Raw genomic sequence first — 25,738 nt, 5'->3', positions numbered from 1 at the left:
ATAAAAGAACATATCAGGCATAATATTAACAAGTAAAGTTTCTAAGGCAAGTATGACTATAGAGTATTTAAGTAAAATTATTTTATTCTACTTAAGTAAAAGTAAAATAAAAATAAGCAAAGAGGTGAAGGGCATATAGATAAAGATAATATTAACTTTATCAAAGTCAGGAAAAATTTAAAGTAGTTGGAAACCATCAGATGTCACAGGATTCACATGAATCAGTTTCCTTATTTTTAAAAACACTAATTTATTTTTGAATTGCTCAGATTTCATTCATAAAGTATTTGTAGCAGCTTTGAACAAATAGGCAAAAGAAATAACCTTTAATATCTTTAAATAAAGTTATTTAAGATATAACTTAGAAAACAGCAACAGCAGTTAATCTCAAATACAATGAACCTAGCTTTCCCAATAAGTATCAAAAGGTCAATTTCGTATGTAATCTTCTTTAATACAAAAGGCCAGGTGGCTGTAATTTATCTGAGCAAATCAAAATGAGCAAAAGGATGAGTACTGAAAAGGTCATTTAAAAGCTAGATCCCCAGCAAGGATATTTAATACACACTAGTCCTCAAAGAGCAAAAAAGGGGAACTGAAACAAATTTTGAAACATGAACATGAAAAAATAAAGTTCCTACATAAAATTACCATAACAATAAAATGGTGGAATGTACCACTTCCCCAATTAGAGGACTATGTTGTATGTATATGCTCTGCTCTCAGGAGAAAGAGCACAGGAATGATTTTGACAACCAAAAGTGGGGGGGAAATATCGACAATTGCAATAGAAATGACATATTGACTCGTGTGTGTGTGTGTGTGTGTGTGTGTGTGTGTGTGTGTGTGTGCCAGTAATTTATGATTGGAGGTTCTTGTTATAATAAAACTCGGATCAATCCTTCAATAGTCTCCTCCCTTTAAGAAGTCATTTAGTAAAGAAAGATTTTGTTTTCTCTCTGATGCTAGGAATCAACACAAAGCTCAAGAATCACTTCTCATCCATGATATGTAAGCTTCCAGCTTAAGGAATTCTAAATGCAACATAATCTGTTTAACTTTTTAAAAATATAGTGTATCGGGAATTCACACTGAGCATTTAAACAGTTTGTGACAATAATTTGAAGTTTGAAGTCCTTCAAGGGACGCTTAGATTTTCCTGAAGACATAAATGACTCAAATGCTGGCATTTGCCTCTTAAATCAATATTTAAAAAACTATTTTTCCCGTAAAAATGTGATTATTTTGCTATTAGTGAATGAAGTCATTTTTAGTTTAAAATTGAGAAATTCTTAAAGTGGTTTATAATATGCTCCTTTGCGAAATAAGATACTTTCTGTTGCAGTTTTAAAAAGTCTCTATTGGATGATATCAGTGATGCTCACTGACTAATTGGTAGCATAGCTTAAAATGCAGTGTCCTTTCGATTTTTGAGAAAGAAAAGACGATATAAGTGTTAAAAATAATTCAATCATTAAAACTTGAAAATGAAAAGGGGAATGTGAGGCAACATAGAGTTCTCACTACAGATATAAATTGAATTTCTTATGTACTTGGAACAGTGAGTTAAACCACACAAATAAAAAGGTAAGAAAATCAATGATCATAAAAGACTCATTGGAATAATTCATTTCCAGAGTTGGAAGAAATCCTAGACGTTACCCAGTTCAATTTTCCCATTAAAGCAGGGTCAAAAGTACTGATTTTTCTGACAGATGGTCACATAGCAACTCTGAATATATCTTTCAAGTGAATCACTTTTATTAAGCAGTACTTTTTCCTCAAGAATATTAACACTTTTAGAAAGTCCATTACTAAACCCAACAAAAACATAAACATATTTCTGGGTTCTTTTTGGACCATTAAAGTTAAGCAGGTTCTAATCTCATTTACTCAAGTTTTATTTTAAGTGTAGGCATTTGAAATTTTTCTCGTAACTGTAGAGTAAAATAATTTCCATATCTTTCATTTTTTACATATTATTTATTCAATCCACATCTGTGACATTTGCCATGCACTGGTGCTTAAAAACTAGAAACCACTCCTGTTCTCATGGAGCTTATTTCTCAGTCTCCTTGGTAGGATGAAATAATTTCTCCAATACACCATTTTAATGCATAAACATTTTCTCTTAAAAAACTAAATAAACGGGGCCGGGCGGTGGCGCTGGAGGTAAGGTGCCTGCCTTACAAGCGCTAGCCAAGGAACGGACAGCGGTTCGATCCCCCGGCGTCCCATATGGTTCCCCCAAGCCAGGGGCGATTTCTGAGCGCATAGCCAGGAGTAACCCCTGAGCATCAAACGGGTGTGGCCCAAAAACCAAAAAAAAAAAAAAAAAAAAAAAAAAAAAAAAAAAAAAAAAAAAAAACTAAATAAACACAGGAGCTTAAATGTGATCTGACTAGTGAAGAATATGGCAGAACTAATTCTAAGTTTTCTAAGTTAATGTGAAATTGATTTTTTTTTAAAAAAAATAGTTTTAAATTTCAGAACCATCTAGTTGTAAGATATAGGCAAGAATTCAAAGTCTGCTTTATGTGAACTGGACCAAAGTTGTCTTCCCTCAACAACTTATTCCTTAACTACAAGAGAATTCTCTGGTCTCAATTCAGAATCTCATTATTGCATTTTCTTGATTTGTTATATTTTCTAGCTTTTGTTGTTGTTGTTGTTGTTTAACCTATTTTTCTTGGGAGTAGAAAATTCTCATTGATTCTTTAAACTCTGAATTAACACATCTAACAGAGTTACCTCTGCCTATATTGGCAGTTGTGCTGAGTCCAAATTCCATCACTTGACCAGATTTAAAAGACAAAAAAAAAACACGAACTACTCAAGATATGAGATACAAACTTGTTCGTAGTCCAAGGAAAATAAAAATGCCACTACCAAGAAAATAAAAAAGAAAATAAACAGAAAAATGTTTTCTTTTATATAATAGGGTTTCCTTCATATAGTAATATCAAAATGTAAAGCATATAAATTACACAGTTTGGGAATTATTTAAGATATTGTTGCAGGCCCTTTCTACACATTCACACAGATTAATGATATCTAACATGCTTACTTGCAACATCAGGAAGATTCTCTTTCATTTTCTTAACTTTTGAAATCATTCTTTGACCATTAAAAAAAGGTATCTGAAATGTATTCTTCCTAGGATTGATGGTTCAGAAATTTTGAATTTTAATTTTGGACACTTTATGCATATTGTGGAAGAAGTTAATCTCAAAGTTGGGGACTCTGAAAAAGATGTTTAAAAACTCAGACCCATCAATGATGACCAAACAGCTTTCTTTGAGTCATTCAATCCCATGGTCCTATTTCTTCCAGTGGAACTTGTTAGTGTCCTCTTTTGACTAAACTTTTTTTCAAGAATTTACTGACTTGTGGCACATTTTAATAAAATATATCTGATTAAGTGATCACTTTTTAATTCAAAATATAACTTAACTCTCACTAAATATAGTACATAAAATTAATTCTCAACCTATAAAATTCCCTTTATTGTCATTTACCTATTTCCATACATTTCTAAATATTACAATAAATGCATGTAGTTTTTGTCTGATGAAAAATTTAAATGGGTAATAGAAAAGGAATGTCTTACCTAGGTAGTGCTCTTTTCTTTTGAATGGGACATTTACCTAACAATGAACAATGAACCTATTAGACTGTGGGGCTGCTGTAAGATTTCCGATCTGTATTCATATTTATCAACTTGATATTCTAACAGGGTGAAAAAAAAAGTAAAAACAAATGGTATAATATGCCTATTAGTAGTGTTATCACTTCAATTAAATTTCCAATTATGTACATCTTTCTTTTAAAGATAGAACAACTAATGCTGCCACCAAAAACAAAACAAACACATAAACAAACAAAAAACCCACAAAAAATTGCAGATAATCATGTTTTGCTGAGATTTTGCTCAAGGTCACACTTTTCTAAGAAGAGAAGAGTTTGTTGATTGATTTTTTAATTGTATGCAGAGAAACATTTTAAGAATTTTGTGGGCAGAATAACATTTGCTGACAATTTGAGAGGAGAGATATACAGGGGATAGATTCCCCAGCTTTAGGCAGAGATGTAGTGAAAGTTGACCCAATGTGTGCAGTGTTATAATAAATTCCAGAACTTTCCAGGAACACAGGAGAAACCGACTGGGTTCAGGAGACTGTCCACAGAAGCAGTGGGTAGAATCAGCCTCCATCCCCTGGAATGGAAACACTGCTGCCATTATAACTGATATCTGCTCTTCCAGGGATTGTCGCCACTGCCATCATATGTCTTTCACTTAAAGCCTATTATAGGTAGTAGAATAAGAAACCAAATTGTGGGGAAAGTGAGAGTGGAAAACATATTGTACAACCATAAGTATGCTCCTAGCAAGTGGAGTAATGTTTCCTTTTTTTTCTCCCTGCCCTCTTCTCCCCTTCTTTTCTAGCTTCTCCCCTCCTCTTCTCAACTCCACTCCTCTCACCTCAGTTCAGGGAACCATGCAGTAATTAAGCCTGGAGCTCCTGAATGTATAGTGTGCATTCTGGACTTCAAGTCATCTCTCTTTTCCCATGCTTACTAAATTCATCATTCGGCTTACAAGAGAGTAAATGTGTGTAAGTTTCAGGGATACTATATTACCACAACACAGCACCACCAAAGTGCCAACATTAAAAAAATATCCCTCCACCACTGTCCAAAGAACCTTTCTCTCCAGGGTAAGCTCGATTCTATAGTCTTCTAGGGTTTTATCTGTTAATGCATTGAGGTATGTTTAATTTCTGCCTTACTTCCTCTTAGAAACTAATTAGCTGACAGGGAATGTGAATTCTACTCCTATCTTTTATTTGCAACATCTAATCTGGGACATTCCCTGCAAAAGAAATCGTGCTTTAATCTGGCACTATCAATGGTGGCTGACCAAAAAGATTGGAGAAACCTCATTTGATTTATATACTCAAACATGTTTAAATTTTAAGTTCACATTTGTTTAGAAATGAGGCAGAGGGGCTGGAACAATCTTACAGTGGGTAAGATGCTTGATTTGCATGTGGTTGGCCCCAGGATGGCCACAATCGCTGGCATCCTGTACCATCCTCCAAGCACCAGCAGCCATGATTACTGAGCTCAGTACCAAGAGTAATTACTAAAGCACCTTTGGGTGTGACCGCAAAAACACACACATAAAATAAATGAGGCAAGAGTGAGCTCCCATAGACACCACCAACAATAACCATGCAATAATCATCAAAAATAACTATGCCAAGTGTCCATTTTTCTAACCATTTGAAAACTGTCATATCATTAAACCCTTTGCTAAAGTCCAGATGCATGGTATCTAAAACACTGCCAAATCCTACAAGAATTGGTGATACCAATCAAGTTATCCTAAGAGAAAGAAAGAAAAAAATCAGTTTTGAAGTCTGAACTTACTAGTCATTGCAGATTATAATACCATAGCTATTACTTAATAGCTATTACGTAATGTGTGAATAAAATCATGAAAATTGAGATATTTGAGTATGTCTTCCTTATGATATAACTGAGCTTCTCTGCAAATAGTTTGAAATCTATTTTGCTCCAATTTGTGTTACATGTGTCTCTCCTGTACTCCTTCTCCCTCTATAGATTCTAAAATGACAATTCATAGTCCCTTCTTCCACTTAGGTTGGTAGTTTCTATCCTTTCCTTTCTACCTTCTGAGAGTTGAAGCTGTCAGAAAGGCAAGCTGAGAATTGGTTGTGTCTTCCTCAGCTTTTAGCCGAGAGCACCTGCCAGCAGATGTCCAGCCAGTTCCGTTTTCCCCAACAATTACTCCATCTTGATTAGGTGCCAGTTTTGTAATCTGTCCTGGGACAAAGACAATTTGTCCCAGGTCGTGTAATTATGAATGCACACACATTCAGCTCAAGGGAGATATTTTTGGAATTCATTCAAGTGAAACATTCATTATTAGAACCACAGTCTCTGAAATTTAAATAATATGATTCAAGTACTTTGTTTTTGTTTTTGTTTTTGGGTCACACCCGGCAGCACTCAGGGATTCCTCCTGGCTCTATGCTCAGAAATCGCTCCTGGCAGGCTCGGGGAACCATATGAGATGCTGGGATTCGAACCACTGACCTTCTGTATGAAAGGCAAATGCTTTACCTCCATGCTATCTCTCCGGCCCCTCACATACACAACCCTTTATCAATACAAACTTAGTTCACTAGCCTAAGTCTGTAGACTCTAACATGACTAAAAGGAATTTCTGACATGGTACATCTTCAAAACTTCTAAATATCACCCAAGTGTCTTCATGCTCTCAGTGCTATTTTATCATATGCTCTTAACAACGGACAAGTGAAAATTGTAGGCATAGCTATGTACTGTCAATCATTAGAAAACTAAGTTTTCCATAAGACTAGTAAAAAACTAGACAGAGTACTTGTTTTCTCGTTTTCTCTTTCACTCAGAAAAATGGCAATTAATGCAAACAATGCTAATAGAGTAGATTTTAGTGACAAGTCAGAAAAGTAAAGATGTGGTTCTATGTCAAGCAAAGAAGTTTTCTGATTTTAGAAAAGAACACTATCTCCATGAACTGAACTAGTCTCTCAGACAAAGCTGCAAAGCTGACACATGATATACAAGATTGAAATGAGCCATATATGAATGGGAAATAATAATTTTGTTACTACTGATAATTTTATTGAGTTTGATTTTTATAAGAATAGAGCTCTTTATCTTCAGTCTAAATTTCTATGTAGCATTCCTTCTCACTTGTGACTTAACATTATAACATTATTTTTCTTTCCAAGCCTCTCTTAGAAGCTATCTGACTTTATTATGCTTCCTTTTTTTAAAATTAGCTTTAGTTATAATAAACGTAGAAAAAAATTCACTACAAAAGTATATGAAATTAGAATATAAAAAAAGTTAATTATATGGTCATAATTTTTTTCTTTTGGTTTTTGTGCCACACCAGGTGGTGGTCAGGGGTCACTCCTGGCTCTGCACTCAGAAATCACTCCTGGCAGGCTTCGGGGACAACATGGAATGCCACAGATCAAACTCAGGTCTGTCCCAGGTCTGCCAAGTGCAAAGCAAATGCCCTGCTGCTGTGCTATTGCTCTGGCCCCTACATTGACATAATTTCATTGTCACCAATTTTGTTCACCAAACATTACAATAGATAGTAATTGGACTTGCATGGTGAATAAATTTTATAAATGCTTTTAATGTAGACCTGTATGTTTGATTTAGTGTCGTATGCTATCTTTCTACTAGATCTCTATTCCATCAGTAATAAAAATAGCTACTGTTACATAAATAAGTTTTCAATCAACAAAATGCTATTGTGTTCAACAAAATGCTAGCTACCTTTTTGAGAATTCTAAGGAAACAATTAAAATTTCTTTTTCCGATTCATTGCAGTTGCTTTAAAAAAAAGTGAGACTAGCTAAGCAAATGTTATTTTAATTTAAATGTTGTTTTGACCTCCAAAACTGGAGACCAAAAGCATATTTTAATTCACTTTAGAAGCTACCTTTAAGTTCATCAGTCTAAGCAATATATACCAAAGATACAAGCAAATAACAAAGCCAGTTTAAATGCTACCCTTTAGCAATTCTCTTTCTAGCATTTCAGTATGAACTTACAGTAACATTTATGATAATTTACTATATACTGCTGGAGGAAAACATTTAATTGGAAATGATGCAAACATACCTTCAGAGAATACCTTCAGATCTGACAAGATATTCTTTAGGGCAAACAAAAGGAGATAGTAAAGGAAATATAAAAATAGCTCTTATTCCTTAAAAAGAATAGTGTTCAAAAGGGGGCAAGGGTTTATGAATTTTCTAGTGTACTTTTTCATATCTGTTGATATAACTTTTATTAAAACAATTCCTTTTAGGAACATTACACTTTGGAAGTGATTCCTGTATCTTCATTCTTGTATCTTCACAGATACAGAATGTTGTCCATTTTGGGTCCAATTTTCTCAAGAAACTTTAAATCACAAAGCATATGTAGAACTTGCTGAAGGGTACTAAACAACTCTATTTAAGAGTCTATTTCAGCCGGGTAGGTGGCGCTGGAGGTAAGGTGTCTGCCTTGCAAGCGCTAGCCAAGGAAGGACCGCGGTTCGATCCCCCGGCGTCCCATATGGTCCCCCCAAGCCAGGGGCGATTTCTGAGCACATAGCCAGGAGTAACCCCTGAGCGTCAAACGGGTGTGGCCCAAAAACCAAAAAAAAAAAAAAGAGTCTATTTCATCCCTTTGGGAAAACAATATGAACACTTTTCAAAAAGTTGAGCTTCCATATGACACAGCAATTCCAAGTTTGAACATCTACCCCAATGTTCTCTCACTATTGGGAAAAGTCAATTGCACTCCATTTTTTCATTGCAGCATTATTCACAAAAGCTAACATCCAGAAACAATCCTAAGTGTTCAAAACCAGATTACTGCATTAAGAATTTATGATATGTATATATGTGTATGCATACACAATAGAATACTACTCACCTATTAGAAGAAATCATGACTATGTGAATGGAACTTGAGGGTATTGCTCTGAGTGATGTCATCCAGAGGGACAGATACAACAGAATGTTCTCTTTCATATATAGGATATAATGAAGCACAATAAAGGAATATCAAATGTCTCAGTGCAACAGAGTCGGTGATCTACAGAACTGAGGACACCATAATGGAGATATGGGGATAATGTGAAGGGACATTGGTAAAGGAAAACATCCTGGCATTTGAGAGGTATTGAAATATTGTATACACAAAACCCAATCATTGATATAATTATATATCAAGTTGTGAAATAAAATAAAAAACTCAAACTACACAAAAAATAATGTATTGTTACTGTGTTATATTGTTATGTGTTGTAACTGACACATGCTAACTAGATTTTTTGGTGAGGATAAGTTCATTATACATGCAAATATAATTATTCTATACAACTAAGTTAGTGTTATCTGCCAACTACTCCCCACTAAAAAGAAAACTTTTGGTGGAGGTAAGAGCTCTACTTTTATTTATGTTGTCTTTCTAATTTGTGCTATTGACAGTTTTGATTCATTCAAGCAGAGAACACTAGAATGTAGAGGAGCCACAGTTCAAACTCAGCTTTTCTGTCATCTTTAAGTATTCTATTTAACCCACAAGTATTTATTCCTCTTCCTCATTATTTGAAAACTGATACTGACTAATATGCTAAAAAATTATGGGTTTATTTCAACTTTATCATGTATAAAATTTAACAATTTAAAAGAAAAGTTATTTCAAAGAAAATCGAGACTAAAAACATAGACATTACTATAAGTTCATTACCGAAAAATAAGTTAATGAAGAGCCTTCATAATAATATTAGGAAAATGAAAATAGTTTGGGTGTTTTTTTTTAAAAGTTAACACCAACAAGTAGGATCCTTGAACTCAGTTATTCCACATGATGATTCTGTATAAATGAAATAATCAGATTTAGACAATTATTTAAAAAAATCCTGAGTATAGTTTATAGTGAAATACTAAATGACCATGAAAAGTGTGTCTTCAGAGATTTATAGTTATTTATATACTATTATATCATATGTATAAATCTATACCTATATCTTTATGTTTAGGAGGGCACATGAGAGTACAATTTTCATTTATATTTATATTTCCCCCACTCATCATAAAGGATTTCTATACAAAAGAAAAACTATTAGCCATTTTTTTGATGTCCCTAAATACTTTGAAGTGTTAACATAAGAATGAATGGTTTAGGGGCCATAGTGGTAGCGCAAGCCATAAGGCGTCTGCCTTGCCTGCGCTAGCCTATGACAGACCTCGGTTCGATACCCTAGCGTCCCATATGGTCCTCCAAGACAGGAGAGATTTCTGAGCGCATAGCCAGGAGTAACCCCTGGCCAAAAAAACCAAAACAACTAAAAAAGAACGATTTGGGGCCAGAGTGATAGCACAGTGGCTAGGACTTTTGCCTTGCACGCAGTTTACCCAGATTTGATCCCTGGCGTCCCATATGGTTTCCCCAGCTGGCCAGAAATGATTTCGGAGTGCAGAGTGAGGAGAATCCCATGAGTGCCTCAGGGTATGTCCCCCCACAAAAGAATGAATGATTAAAAATTAAAACCTATAAAATAATCGTTTTTGGCTTCTTTTTTTGTTTGTTTGTTTTTTGTTTTTTTTTTTTTTTGAGCCACACCCAGTGACGCTCAGGGGTTACTCCTGGCTATGCGCTCAGAAGTCGCTCCTGGCTTGGGGAACCATATGGGACGTCTTGGGATCGAACCGTGGTCCGGTCTGTCCTAGGCTGCACGGGCAAGGCAGAAGCCTTATCGCTTGCATCACCGCTCGGGCCCCAATTGAGATATTTTGATATTTAACTACTTAGTTTGTAAATTAGTTTAGATTAGGATTGAGAATTTATGACAGTTTGCCATCTGGTAGTCAGCATAATACACAATGTGTGTCTTCACGTAATAGGCTTCTCTATCAAATTTGGAAGTGTGTTTAAAAATGTGAAAACAACCTTTAATTCCTTCAATTCATATAGAAAGCTAACCATGGCAAAGAAAAATATACTGTGTGATTTAATTAGATAATAGGTATAGAGGGTTCAATTATGGATCCCAAAGGTACTGAGGCTTAGAAATTGCAATAGATAGGGTTCAGGAGGTATGAGTAAATTTATTCATGTTCAGGTATGAGTAAATGATGTCACATGAATTGGTTATTATCCCAGGTTATCTGAATAAATAACAAATAGTATGATAGTGTCTATAAAAAGTGTAAGAAGATGATTTAACTTTAAAAGAAAGCAGAGGGCCCGGAGAGATAGCACAGCGGCGTTTGCCTTGCAAGCAGCCAATCCAGGACCAAAGGTGGTTGGTTCGAATCCCGGTGTCCCATATGGTCCCCCGTGCCTGCCAGGAGCTATTTCTGAGCAGACAGCCAGGAGTAACCCCTGAGCACTGCCGGGTGTGGCCCAAAAACCAAAAAAAAAGAAAGGAAAGGAAGGAAGGAAGAAAGAGAGAGAGAGAGAAAGAAAGAAAGAAAGAAAGAAAGAAAGAAAGAAAGAAAGGAAGAAGAAAGAAAGAAAAGAAAGAAAGAAAGAAAGAAAGAAAGAAAGAAAGAAAGAAAGAAGAAAGAAAGAAAGAAAGAAAGAAAGAAGAAAGAAAGAAAGAAAAGAAAGAAAGAAGAAAGAAAGAAAGAAAGAAAGAAGAAAGAAAGAAAGGAAAGAAGAAAGGAAAAAGGAAAGAAAAGAATGAAAGAAAGAAAAAGAAAGAAAGGAAAGAAAGAAAGGAAAAGAAAGAAAGAAAAGAAGAAAAGAAAGAAAGAAAGAATAAAGAAAGAAAGAAAGAAAGAAAGAATGAAAGAAAGAAAGAAAGAGAAAGAAAGAAAGAAAGAAATGAAAGAAAAAGAAAGAAAGGAAATAAGAAAGAAAGAAAGAAAAGAAAGAAAGGAAAGAAAGAAAGAAGAAAGAAAGAAAGAAAGAAAGAAAGAAAGAAAGAAAGAAAGAAAGAAAGAAAGAAAGAAAGAAAGAAAGAAAGAAAGAAAGAAAGAAAGAAAGAAAGAAAGAAAGAAAGAAAGAAAGAAAGAAAGAAAGAAAGAAAGAAAGAAAGAAAGAAAGAAAGAAAGAAAGCAGAGGCTCTGGGATACAGGAGTTACTGAATAAAAGGACTGGAAGTCCTGCAAGACACAGAAATGGCTACTCTCCTAGAATCTTTGGAGGAGATTCCCTAACTCCTTGATTTGGGGTCAGTGAGTCCAATTTGGACTTCTGACCTGCCCTCCAAGTGTTTAGAAATAAACATGTATTCTTTGAAGTAACTTGTGATAGTAATTACAAGAAATGAATGCAATGCTATGTGATGCGGTGAAAAGTTAATGTAATCTATTGATCTTAATATGACCAGGTCTGTCAATAAACAGTGCATATCCAACCATGTTTTTCCAAGCTTGGAAAGGAAGGACTTGTGAAATTGTTGACACAAAGACTCTTATCTTTGATGATTCCTATGATCTCACGAGGGAATTCAGAGGGGTAGCATAATGAATATCATTTTTATTCTATAAGTATCTTGGAATTCTTTCTTAAAGCATAACAGAAATATTTAAGTATATGCATATTTCACTAACAAGTAAATGTAAAGGTATTTAAATTAAAAAAAAAATCAACCACGTGGTGCTTTAAAAATATCAACCAAAGCAAGAAGCTAGCCTAGACTGGGAAGATTAGAATAATGCTTGAGGTGCTACAGATGAAACAGTGGGTAGGTATTTGCCTTGCATACAGCTGACCTGGGTTTGTTACCCAGCATCTCTTATGGTCCACTGAGTCCACCAGAAGTAATTCTTGAGAACAAAGCCAAGAGTAAGCTCTAAACATTGATGGGTGTGCCACCTAGCCCCCAAAAGAATAAAGCTTAAAATAAAAATCATTATGCATATTGCAATAAAAAGCTATCACTAATCTTCCTTCCATCCTCTTTCCTTCCTTCTTTTTTCCTTCATTCTTTCCTTCCTTCTCTCCCTTCTTTCTTTCCTTCCTTCCCTCTCTTCGTTCTCTCCTTCCTTCCCTCCCTTCCTTCTTCCCTTTCTTCCCTCTCTCCTTCCTTTCCTCCATCCTTATTTCCCTCCTTCCTACCTGCTTTCCTTCCTTCTCTCCTTCCCTCCCTCCCTCTACTTCCTTCCTCCCTCTCCTCCTTTCACTCCTTCCTACCTTCCCTCTCCTTCCTTCTTTCTTCTCCTTTCTTCTTCCCTCACTCTCCTTCCTTCCTTCCTTCCTCCTGATCCTTCCTTCCCTTCCTCCCTGTCCTTCTGTCCTCTCTTCCTCTTTCCTTCCTTCTTCCCTATCCTACTTTCCTTTCTCCCCTCCCTCCCTTCCTTCCTCTCTCCCTTCCCTTCCTTCCTCCCCGTCTCCTTCCTTCCTTTATCCCTCCCCTTCCTTTCATCCTTCTCCTTCCTTCCTTTCTCCCTCCCCTTCCTTCCATCCTTCTCCTTCCTTCCTTTCTCCATTCCTTTCTTCCTTCTTTTCACCTTCCTTCCTCCCAACCTTCCTTCCCTTCCCCCTCTTTCCTTTCTTCCTTCCTTTCTTTTCCCTCCTTCCTTTCTTTCCTCCCTTCCTTCCTTCTTTCCTTCCTCTCTTCCTCCTTCCTTCCAACCTTCCTTCCTTCCAACCTTCCTTCCCTTTCCCCTTTCCTTTCTTCCTCCTCCTTCCTTTTCTTCCTTCCTTCCTTCCTTCATTCCTTCCTTCCTTCCTCCCTCCCTTCCTCCCTCCAAAAATATTAGTATATGTATGTGTGTATAAAAAAGAAGAAAAAGGGATTCCCATAAATGAAAGAATTATGTATCCCAAGTAGAAACGTGGGCAAGTCCAAAATGGAAGACTAGCCTTGGTTATGTTTTTCCTTTTAGTGGGGAGCACTTCTAACAGTTTTACTGGTTACTCCTGGCATTTTTCAAGCGACCATATAGAATGTGGGGTGTGGCAACATGAAGACAAACACCCTTTCTGCTGTACTATTGCTTCGGCTTCTATTCCTTCATTTCTCAAAGACTTTTATGCTATCATAAGTTTGATAAGCTATATGTATGATTAAAATACTGGCTAATATTTTCTTAAAATTATATTGTAAATGTGCATTGAATTGTAAGGTATAATCATGTATATCAATTTAATTAATAATTTAAATTAACTAAATAATTCAATTCAATCCAGTAATGTACACCAATTTAAACAATACTTATTTACATAGATATTAAATTGGGCCATCCCCAAGAAATAAAATAAAAACCTAAGCTAAGAAGCTGGAATTTTCAGAATGTGGCTTTATGTGTAATAGTGTTGTTGTAGATATAGTTAGTCAAAATGTCACAGTGGAGGAAAGTGAGCTCCCAAATTCAAATGGCTAGCATAAGTTAAAAATAAAGTGATGGAGTTGGAAAACTGTAGAACAGGTAAGGTACTTTACTTGCATCTGTTAGACATCCGAAATAGTACCCCAACCCCCGCCAGAAGTGATCCCTGAGCATAGAGCCAGGAGTAAACCCTGTACACAGTCAGGTGTGTCCAAAGCAATCACAAACAAACACAAACAAATACAAATAAAGTGATGTGAAGAGACAGACTCGGGGAAAATGGCATGTGACCATGAGGGCAGAGAAATGAATGATGCTTTTACAAACCAAGAAATGCCAAAACTTGCCAGCAACCACCAGAACTCTGGAGAGAGGAAAGGTTAGCCTCTCAATCTGAAGGTAATAATTGATTATTGAACTTAGTGTAAAGTTTTTAAATGTAAATGTGAAATAGCAAGTTTCCAATTTTAAACCAGCCAGTATGTGTAGCCCTAAAAGAGCAGTACAAATAAATGCTTTTCTTACTTTCTACATGAGACCTTCAGTCTGAAGATTACATGAATCATTTTCTTTATTTTAAAGTTTTCCTCCTATATATGAATTGCTAAATAATATGTGACTTAGTTATAGCTATATTTGTTCTTTACATGCTGAGTGGATCCTACAATTTGCTCTTTCAACACACTATTATGTCTTGGAGATGATTCACACTGATAGTTATCTGGATGATAAATTATTTTTTATTCTCATAATGCTCCAGTCTAAGAATTCTGTACAGCTTACTTATAAGTTTTGCACAGCTTACTTACTTAAGTTTAGCCATGCACCTCTATTTCTTAAGGATTTACTTTACTCCATACTTCACTTTAATTTTATTACCCCTTTAATTTTATTGGCCTTGAACTGCTCTTGGACTCTTGATAACTTAGAAATTTAATAGGAAATCCCTGGCTTTCCTCTTCTCTCTCTTTTTTTTTCATGAACAGGAGAATTACTGTAGGTTGAAACTAACTTCTACTTATCAGAACCGTTTCTTAGCTTGTAAAGACTCATCGTGATTCTCACTGGCTTGGTACCACGGTAATTCCTAATTGAAGACAAAAACACTAAATACAAGCAAACACCACCTCCCAAAGTGACATATAGTAAAAAATGAGATTATAGTTTGGATTTGCAGTGCTATTACCACTAGACAGCTATGCAACATTTTTTTACATTTTATCCATAATTTATTTCCATAATTCATCACTTCAAAGTGCATTTGTGTCTGTAAAGTGAGATTCTCTTGATTGGTCATAGAAATAAAGAAACCCAATGTCCCAATTGAATGTTGATAAACTATGAATTTAATGTTCAGCAGTCTCAGTTAACAACTATGACACTTGTGCCAAAGAATGACAGGTGTGACTGCATGAAACATTTGCTGGTTTTGACTTGCTCATCTTCATTAGTTATTTTACACATATTACGTGACCAGAAAGCACAATTAATTATGTGCATTGTTGATGGTCTTTCTGATATAACCTAAGAAAATTATGGTTCAAATAATATTGCCTAATAATGGTAAATTCTGGATAGTGGCTCTTTTTTTTTTTTGCTTTCTTTTAGTTTTTTGTTGTTGTTGTTGTTGTTGTTGTTGTTGTTGTTAGTGTTACACCAGGTGATACTCAGGAGTTACTCCTAGCTCTGCACTAAGGAATCACTTTTGCATGCTCAAGGCACCATGGGGATGTCAGTGATCAAACCTAGGTTGGCCAAGCAAGGCAAATGCTCCCACTGTACATCTGCCCTGCATGGCCACTGTATTATAACTCCAGACCCTCCTTATATTTTCTTTTTTATATTGCTTCTAATACTAGTAACAATTAAAGCCACTTTTGAATTCTGCTAAATATAGACTGTGTACCGTAGTTCATGCTGAGACACTTTTAGAACCTTTCCTTCTTAAATTCTGGTATGTATTTCAGTTCAAGATTCACAACACACAGAAAAATATGATCACATAAGTTCAGAGTTATACTTGGACTTGTTTTCCCATGAGTTTTTCCTTTTTAGAATATTTTTTTCATTTAATTAATTGCAGTAGAATTAAGTTTATAACCTTTCTTGGATAACATTTTTCTTACACTGTTATCTGGGTGGATGATAAAAGAAATTTGTCTAAGTAAATAGTTAAACATAACTTTATGGTTGGATCCTTATAACTGAGTATTGTACAGACAGAAAGTATTCCTAGACTTAATCCCTATTTCTCTATCACTACAATGAATAGTTAATAACTGTATGACAAAAAGCATAAATCACAATACACTGTCTAGAATTTTAATTCTACTCAATGTGTCTCCAAAGGAAAAGTAAAGCAGCTTAGAGTTCATCAATTTTATCACATTAAATTGCCCTCCATCATTAGGTTGGCTCAACTACCTTCATCTATTTTAATTTACAACAAAAAAGGACAGCCAAGTACAGGAAAGTGTCAATGACATGGTCATTGAAGATTCTCTTATTTGTAAAAAAAAATATTTTGCTTTGGAACTATTTAGGTTCCATTAAAGACCTCTCATGCAAAAGAAATTTTAATGTAGCACATAATATTTCTAGTTGCACTCATAAAACTGGATTGTAGATTCTATACCTTAATTAAATTTTTCAGTAGCTAGAAGTATGGGATTTACTTGCATTATATAAAATACATATTTCAACTCATCATTCAACATTAATGATAGAATGGCATGGCAGAATACAAGTGAACTCTATTCATTCAGAGATTGAGGTTCTTTGAGCAGCATAAATGCAATTTTACAAACATTATTGGGTAATGTATCAGCCTACATCAAACAGGGAGATTAAAACATTTTCAAATTACTTCATTAAAATCAAAGTAATAGGAAATAGTATCCAAGGCTGTTTGTGTTGATTTTTTTATGAAATTCTTGATTTTACAGTTGAAATAGTAAAGTTCAACAATAAACTGAAATTAAATAATAATCATAGGGAGACTATGATCAAATTAACTGGCAACCCTCCTCAGGCAAAGGAATTGAAGATAGAGTATAATAAAATATGCCTTAGTACACAGTAGAAAATAAGAATGTTTAAGGGAAAATATAAAGAGCATAATAAACCTTTATACTTTTAAATGTTTATATAATTTAATAAACATTTCATTTTCTATCATATACCTGGTATTATGTTAGGTACTGAAATGACATTAACCAGGATACAATTCTAGTCAATAAATTGACTGTGACAATAATTCAACAATTACTGTTACTACTATGTGCCTAGGACTATTTCTTCAATTTTCATACTATATTAAGATTTTCCCCACTACACAGAAAGTATAAGTAAATTAATATTTTTTTTTTTTTGGTTTTTGGGCCACACCCTGTGACGCTCAGGGGTTACTCCTGGCTATGCGCTCAGAAGTTGCTCCTGGCTTCTTGGGGGACCATATGGGACGCCGGGGGATCGAACCGCGGTCCGTCCTAGGCTAGCGCAGGCAAGGCAGGCACCTTACCTCCAGCGCCACCGCCCGGCCCCCAAGTAAATTAATATTTAATGTGAAAATATTTTTATTATTTGTCTATTAAGAACAGTAGGTGATGCCATACAAAGTTTTGAATTGCATGTTCTATTTCTTTGAAAATATCACTAAGATTTTGATAAGAATTGCATTGGCCATTTTAACAATGTTTATTCTTCCAATTCATGAAAATAAGATAAAATTCCATTTTGTTGTAATTTCTATTTTTTTTTTACAGTGTCAGTTTTAGATGCAGGATTTTAACATATAGCATATAAAACTGTGACCTCTTTCATTAAGTCGCCCTCAGATATTTAAGTTTTTTGGTGAGCTTGCAAATGAGATTGTTTTCTTAGTTCTTTTTCCACAATACCTTGCAAATGAAAATGTAACACATTTTTGTATATTGCCTGAACTGGGTTCATTTATTATTTGTTAGTTTTAGGTATAGTCCTATTTTTTCCATAATATTAAGTCATCTGCAAAAGCAATAGCTTTATTTCTTTTCTAATTTGGATTTCTTAAGTTTTTTTTTTTTTCGGGGCTCATTGCTTTTGTTAAGATTTATAAAAGTACGCTTAACCATTGGAGGAAGAGTGGGCATTCTGTCACATTCCTGAACAAAGGGAGGATACTTTGATTTTCACCTTTGAGTATGATGGTATCTGTGAATTTGTCATATACGATCTTTATTTTGTTGAGCTATATTTTTCTATTTAGATTTTATTGAGAGCTTTAAAATCAGAAATAGATTTTGAAACTTGTAGTATATTTCAGCATATATTGATATCATTGTGTTATTTTAAATATCTTTCTTTGGGCAATCTGATCCATTACATATTGATTTATTTGTGAACCAGTATTGTGTATCTGGAATAAATCACACTTGGCTATGATGAATAATTCTCTTAATGTATTGTTGAATTTGATTTTCCAATATTGTGTTGGTTTTATATCTACATTTCTCAGCAATAGTAACCTGTAGTTTTCTTTATTACAATGTTCTTGTCTGGAATGAAGATCAAGAAAATGTTGGTTTTATAAATATGTTTAGGAGAATCCTCCCTCTTTCAATTGCTTGAAAGAGTCTGAGATGGAAGATATAATATTTTGTTTGAAAGATGATAGAATTCATTAATAAAACAATTCTTATTTCTATTGTTTCTCTCTCATACATAGCTAAGGGTTTATTCATTTTTTTTAGTATTTCAAGGAATAAACTGCTGATATCATTCACCTTTTGGATTCTAATTCATCTATTTCATTAAAAGGTTTATAATTTCCTTTCTCTGAATTTATTGTTTTATTTAGAGATAAAGTTAGACTGGATATTATACATTTTTGTGAATAATTGTGGGTCTATATTGTTATAAACATCCCTCTTAATACTCTCTTTTCTGAGGCTAAAAGGAGAGTTTCTATTTCTTGTTTCTTTTTATTTGATTTGAACAACACCTAGTGGTTCTCAGGGATCTTACCTTGTAGTTTCGGGGACATATAAGATGCCGTGGAGCAAACCTGTGCCAGTCGCATGCAAGGCAAGCGCATACTTGCTGTATTATTATTCAAGTCCCTGAAGGCAGAGTTTTCATTTGCCTTTCTATTTGAAAATACTTAATGATTTTCTCAAATTTTTCAACTTTTGTTTTAAGTATTTACATTCCATATTCCTAATTTGTGGTGAGTTTAGATTAGTTTATATTAGTTGTTTTATACCTAAACATCTTTGGAGGCTGAAATCAACTTTTCTTTAAACATAGTCTTTCCTTTTCTTCTTACCTTTAAATCTTCTGGTGTGGTCTTATTTTATTTCAGTGCATGTTTCTGATTCTGTATTATTTTTTATCACTTAGCACAAGGTTCTTAAGTTTTGGAGTTTTTTCCTTTTCATATTAAAGAACACCTTTCAAAATTTATTCAAGTGCTAATTGGGCAGTGAACATTTGTTTATTTGATGAGATTATCAGTTACCTAACCTACTTGAATGATAATTTTGCAAAACTGATTATTCGTGGTTAGAAGTTTCTATCTTTTCAAAATATTAAAATGTCACTTCCTGGCACTATCCCCCAAACACAAAAACATTAATACAAAAGGATCTCTGTACACCTATGTTCATCACCACACTTACTACAATAGCCAAGATATAGAAACAACCCAAACACCAAGTACAGATGAATGGCATATGTACACAATGAAATATGATATAGTTCTAAGAAGAGATAAGAATTGTGCGATTTACAGCAACATGGATGAAACTAGATTATATTACACTGAGTGAAGTTAGTCAGAAAAAAGAAATAGACATGGAATTATCTCTCTTTTCTAATTAATTTATTTTAATATCATTACTTTCATTTAAGCACTGTGGTTGTTCATGGTTAAGTCCCAGTCATAGAACATGCATAACCCTTCACCAGTGCACATTTCCCACCAACAATATTCCCAGTTCCCACTCACTCTGCCTGCCTGCCTCTGGGATAGACATTTTACCTCTCTCTCCTTCTTTGTCACTGTGGTTTTACTATTGTTAATTAAGGGGTACCATGAATATCACTTTATTTTTTTATTTAATTTTTTGGTTTTTGGGTCACACTTGGCAGCGCTCAGGGGTTACTCCTGGCTCTATGCTCAGAAATCGCGCCTGGCAGGCTCAGGGGACCATATGAGATGCCGGGATTTGAACCACCGACCTTCTGCATGCAAGGCAAACACCTTACCTCCATGCTATCTCTCTGGCCGCATATCACTTTATCTCCTTTCAGCAACCAATTGTTTTCCAGTGTGATGAATTCTAGCTATCATTGTCACAGTAGTTCCCTTTTCTACTTTAATTTCACTCACCACTCTTTGTGGCAAGCTTCCTACCATGGACTACTCCTTCTGAACCTTTTCTCTATTGTCACTGAATATTGCCATATTATCTTTTATTTTCCTTATATCCCACAAGTAAGTGCGATTATTCTATGTCTATCCCTTTTTCTGTGACTCATTCCACTCAATACAATAATCTCCATATTAATCCGTGTATAAGCAAATTTCATGACATCAGAATAATCTCACTTATATGTGGCTTAAAGTTATACAACAAGATAGCAACAGAAATCCCAAGGCAATGTAACTGGAGAACTGATCTACAGAACAGGGTAGGGAGAATTTTGGGGTCTGGTGATAGGTGTGCTGTTGAAATGATGTCCATGAGAAACCATTCTTAACAGCATTGTAAACCACAGAATTTCAATAAAATTTTTAAGAAAATGAAAAAAAAATCTGAAGGTGATTTCAATAATCAGTGAGCCTTGGAAATAAAGACAGACTTCTGTAGATCATCAGGCAATGGAAAGGAAAGGTCCTACAACATACTACATCACGTCATGCCTGCTAAAATCTCTGAGAGGTGGTCACTGGGTAAGCAACCAGTCATAGGGTTTCATTACACAATATTCCAACCTCCACCAGACCAATGTCTACTGTCCTCGAACCTTATTTCAAGAATCTCCCATGCACACCTCTTCCCAATTCTGTGGCTGTTTGGTCACCCAACTTCAAAAATGCATGAGTATATATATATATATATATAAATTATATACATGGATTGATCACAGTAATAACCCAAATGGCTTGCATGAAATATTTAACTAGTTTCTGCTTATATGTCAAGAGAATATTTTTAAACACATGCTGTTAGTATAACACACTATAATTAATTGTAGTCCCTACACATATACATTAGTTATTCATAGCTTATTCATGTTATAAATGAAGGTTTTATCTCTTCATAAACATCTTTTGTTCCCTATACTTTCTAACCACTATTCACTCTTGACTTTATTTTTTTTAAGATTTCATTTATAAGTGATATTGTTTGAATCTTGTCATTATGGATCTGACTTATTTCACTTAATATACTAAGTTCATTCATAAATTGGTTCAACCAAACCTGTCATTGAAAATAGCAGAATTTTCTCATTTTTATTGTCATTGTAGAGGCTGGAGGATTGTACACAGTGCAGGATGCCCCTTTCAAGAAGTTGACGAAGGTTCAACCCCCAACACCCTATATTTCTCCCAAACCTACCAGGAAAGGTCCCTGAGTTCAGAACCAGAAGATAGCAATTAAAACCATAAGCTTTGACACCCTCAAAATAAAAAAAAATATCGCATGTACAAACATGTGTGCATACACATGTAGCCATTTTCCACCTGGAAATATGTAAGCCATTTCATGTCTAGGCTACCATAAGAATGAAAAGGCAAGTATCTCTCCTAGACAGTGATTTTAATGCCTTTGTCTTCTTATATAACTAGAAAGTTATCTAGCTCATAAAATAATTTCATTTTACATTTTCTGTGAATCTACATATTGTTTTTCATACCAGCTAAACGAATTGACATTCCCACCAACACACTAACAGCACAAGCTCCCCTTTTGCACCCTCTTGCCAACACTTATATTCTGACTTTTTGAAAATTGCCTTCTTGACAGGTGTGAGGTGATATCTCATTGGGCTCTTAACTTCCATTTCTAGTGATTAACTGGAAGGTATTTGGAGCATCCTTTAATGTACTGGTTATTTACATGTTTTTGGAAAATGGTCTGTTTACTTCTTACCAATCTTGTTTTTAAACAAAATAAAATTTTTTTTTTGGTTTTTGGGCCACACCTGGTGATGCTCAGGGGTTACTCCTGGCTAAGCACTCAGAAATGGCCCTGGCTTGGGGGACCATATGGGACACTGGGGGGTCGAAACGCAGTTCATCCTAGGCTAATACGTGCAAGACAGACACCTTATGCCCTGTGCCACTGCTCCGGCCCCCAAAATAAAATTTTAATTAAGTTATCATGTGATCTAGATACAAAATTGTTCATTACTAGGTTTTAGTCATATAATGTCAATACCCATCTTCTCACCAGTACACATTTCCCATTATCATCATCATCACCATCATCATCATCATCATCATCACAGTTTCTCTCCTGCCATCCCCACTTGCCTACATATATGTATACATATATATACACACATATATATCTTTCCTTATTCCCACTAAACACCATGGATTCCAATATTGTTACTGAAGGGGTATCATATATATCATTTTACCTACTGTCAGCGCTCAGTTCTGGTCCAAAGTAATCATTTCCAACTATTGTCATAGTGTCCTTTCTCTACCCTAAATGCATTACCCTGCTCATGTGGCAGTTTCCTACCATAGAACAGTTATACTAGCCCTCATCTCTATTGTCTTTAAATATTATTAGCATACTAATTTAATATCCCACATATAGGTGAGAGCATTCCATGTCTTTCCTTATTACTCTGACTCATTTTACTAAGCATAATATTTTCATATCCATTCATGTATAAGCACATTTTATGAATTTATTTTTCCTAATAGTTGTATAGTAGTCCATTCTGCAAATGTACCATAGTTTCTTCGTTCACTCATCTCTTCTTGAGTACTTGAGTTGTTTCCAGATTCTAACTAATGTGATTAGTGCTGCCAGAATGCAGGGGGCTTTTCTGCATTTTAATTTTGTTTTGTTTTTCACTACTAAACCATTTTTGAAATGGGTTATTTTTTATTTCCATTAACACTGCCTTGTATGATTTTCTTATACATACATTAATAAGCTATTAAATAGTTATTAAACTATTAACACATTGTGGTAACATCAGTTCACAATAGTGTCAATTTTTCTATGTTTTAGAGATAACATCCAACCACACCACACCCATAAATGCCAATATCTACCACTGTTCATGAGACTCTGCTCATCATTCCCATGCCTTTAAGTTGCCTCAGTTCCATGATCAAGGTCGATGGGCTTGTTACTTTGGATAGCATCTATTCTCATGCTTTGCTACTTTATTGACATAAAATCTGCATGAAATCATTTGGTATTTTTCTTTCTACTTTTGACTCTTTTCACTTAGTCTATATGAAATAATGATTTTAAAGTATTTTTCTCATTTTGAAAGATGTCTTTTCATTTTGGTGATTGTTTCTTTTGTTGTGCAACAACTTTTAGTTCATTAAAATGCCACCTATTTATTATGGCATTTTTGCCTGTAGTTTTGGTGTCAACTCTGAGCAATCATTGCAATACCAATGTCAGGGAGCTCCGTGGGTTTTAGAATGACATTATACTTAGTTTAAAATTTGAGAGCCTGGAATGAACACTGGTAAATTCAAATACTCTTTTTTCTTTTATGAACTTCACCTCCCATATTTTAAAAGAATGTATAAATGTTACTGATAAATACTTCACACTTTTCAAAATAACAATGGCACATTGAATAAAAGGTGCAGCTAAAATTCTTGATTTTGATGCTAGTCAACTGAGCTTAGAGCTGACAATTTCCATGTGAAGAAAAATCACATTTTGAAGATGTCAACAGGGGACAACTGTCTTTTTCTAAACGGTTTCATCTTTATTTAGTATTTTTATTTTTTTAATTTGTCATTTGTCTTTCCTATAGCATCACATTTATGTCATCAAAATCACTATGCTTTTTGATATTTAGGAAACATTAACTAATTCTAACTAATCTTTCACATTTTCTTTATTCTCCAGGAAGTCATATAAATAGAATGACAACTGCATTCCTCTTGTATCATGTCATTTTATAACACTTGTAAATAACTAGAAAAACAAAATGTACTCAATCACTACAAAGTGCATTTTTATCAGCTTCCATCTCTCCTTATCCCCCATTGCACTCCCCCACCTGAATAAACACAGCAAGGAAAAGTGAATCTGTTATTTAGTCTAGTCATAACAAATATATATTCCCAAGTGTGGAAATTGTTTTCTAACTGCTGTGTCTTTTATATGGTATTGTGTTCTGCTCACAACTTGGTTAGAGGTATTGATAATCAGATCATGTTTAAAAAAGCATTATTACTCCACTAAATGTGTATTTACCATAAAGAATTTAAAAGAATCTCAGAAACAGTATTAAGTGCATACCAAATGGATTTGTCTCTTAGGAAATGAATTTTGTACATAAATTCTAAAGTTATGTGTCTGCCTGTTACATGACGACTTGCATTTGAATAAATGATCTTTGTTTACTATTTTCTTTCTAAGAATTAATCCAAAATATTTACCCAATGCAAAAACCTGAAAATTATACATATAATAAAGATACTAAATTGGAACTTACTTTGATATACTAATCATTTTCATTTTTCTGAATTTCTCATGTACCTTTACCAATATGTACTATTAGAAATATACACATATTTAAAAAATATAAGTGCTCTTAAAACAAGTTGATTTTATACCTTGACATGAAACAAATTGTTCAACACTGTCAGAAAGGAAGGTTCAAAATTGTTATTATGCATAACAAATAACAAACATTTTCTATATAAATCTGTTTCTCTAACTGCAAAATGAAGAAAGAACAGATATAACACCACTTAAATAGACTTAATAAAGAACAAGTGAAAACATGGAATTTATCAGTAATTTAGATCATTTCTAACCTTATATAAATTTCATTCTATAATGATCCCTATTTTATATTATTTCTCTATTTTGGGTAGCAACTTTAAATTTATTCACTTATTTACCAAGTAAGCTTATTTCAAAATAAAATCAATACCAAAATAAGTCTTTGTCCTGGGGATTTCAAAAGATAAAATAGGTTAATTTATAAGCTAACTTTATATAACTCAGAGTTATTTAAGGTCAGGTGTTTGAAGTATTACCAAAAATTTCTCTGGCCATGTTTAAAATCATATTTAATATTTGGAGAGTAGTATTTTCTATAGTTTGGGAGTAACTAAGCTAATATAGTTTAAAGAACTTAACGGTATTCATTATAGAAGAATAAAACTTATTAGTAAGTTATCGGCTAACATGTGGAGTCCTTAAAAGTATTTACTAACCAGTTTTATTATTGGAGTTTCATAAATTATAACTACCAGCATATCTTATATTATAAGGGAGACTAGCCTGGTGAATGCATGAAGTTTGTCAGGCCCTTGAGAAAATGAGACAGAGAACTTGGGTAGAGATCACACAGCTAACAAAGGAGAACACATAGGTGATACCAAGAAAGAAATGGAACTACCAATGTATTAAGAAGACATATATCCATAGCAGAAAGTTACTGATTTACTAATCATATTTCTCATTTACTTTAGAACTTCACTCCTGATCTGATCTGGTCATCACAGACTGTGTTTAGGAAGCTGACAGTGGTCAAGATTAATTTGTGTGGGTATGTATGTGAGCAAGGATCTGTGTAGGTGAGGATCTGTGGAGAATGTGGGGTGGAAATGAGAAACAGTTAAATGAAATCACAGAAAGAAAAACAGCAAATAA

The 25,738-nt window shown here is 34.3% G+C and overlaps 1 protein-coding gene across 2 annotated transcripts in view; it reads right to left on the bottom strand.

The window, feature by feature from the left end:
* The window catches only part of ATRNL1 (attractin like 1), a 733,758-nt gene that overhangs the window by 274,724 nt on the left and 433,296 nt on the right, over positions 1–25,738 (bottom strand). Inside the window, exon 27 of one of the 2 annotated variants that reach the window (XM_049764404.1) lies at positions 18,295–18,406. The exons of the other annotated variant lie outside the window; for it this stretch is intronic. Within the exon in view, the coding sequence (XP_049620361.1) occupies positions 18,392–18,406 (15 nt within the window). The 3' untranslated portion in view covers positions 18,295–18,391. Of the gene's footprint in view, positions 1–18,294; positions 18,407–25,738 lie in introns of those variants that run through there. 2 annotated transcript variants of the gene reach the window in all.

This window comes from Suncus etruscus, chromosome 17 (genome assembly GCF_024139225.1).
Source record: "Suncus etruscus isolate mSunEtr1 chromosome 17, mSunEtr1.pri.cur, whole genome shotgun sequence".
In the NCBI taxonomy this organism is placed as follows: domain Eukaryota; kingdom Metazoa; phylum Chordata; class Mammalia; order Eulipotyphla; family Soricidae; genus Suncus; species Suncus etruscus.
Note: the sequence above shows the minus strand (reverse complement) of the source record. Positions and strands in the feature narration are given on the sequence as shown.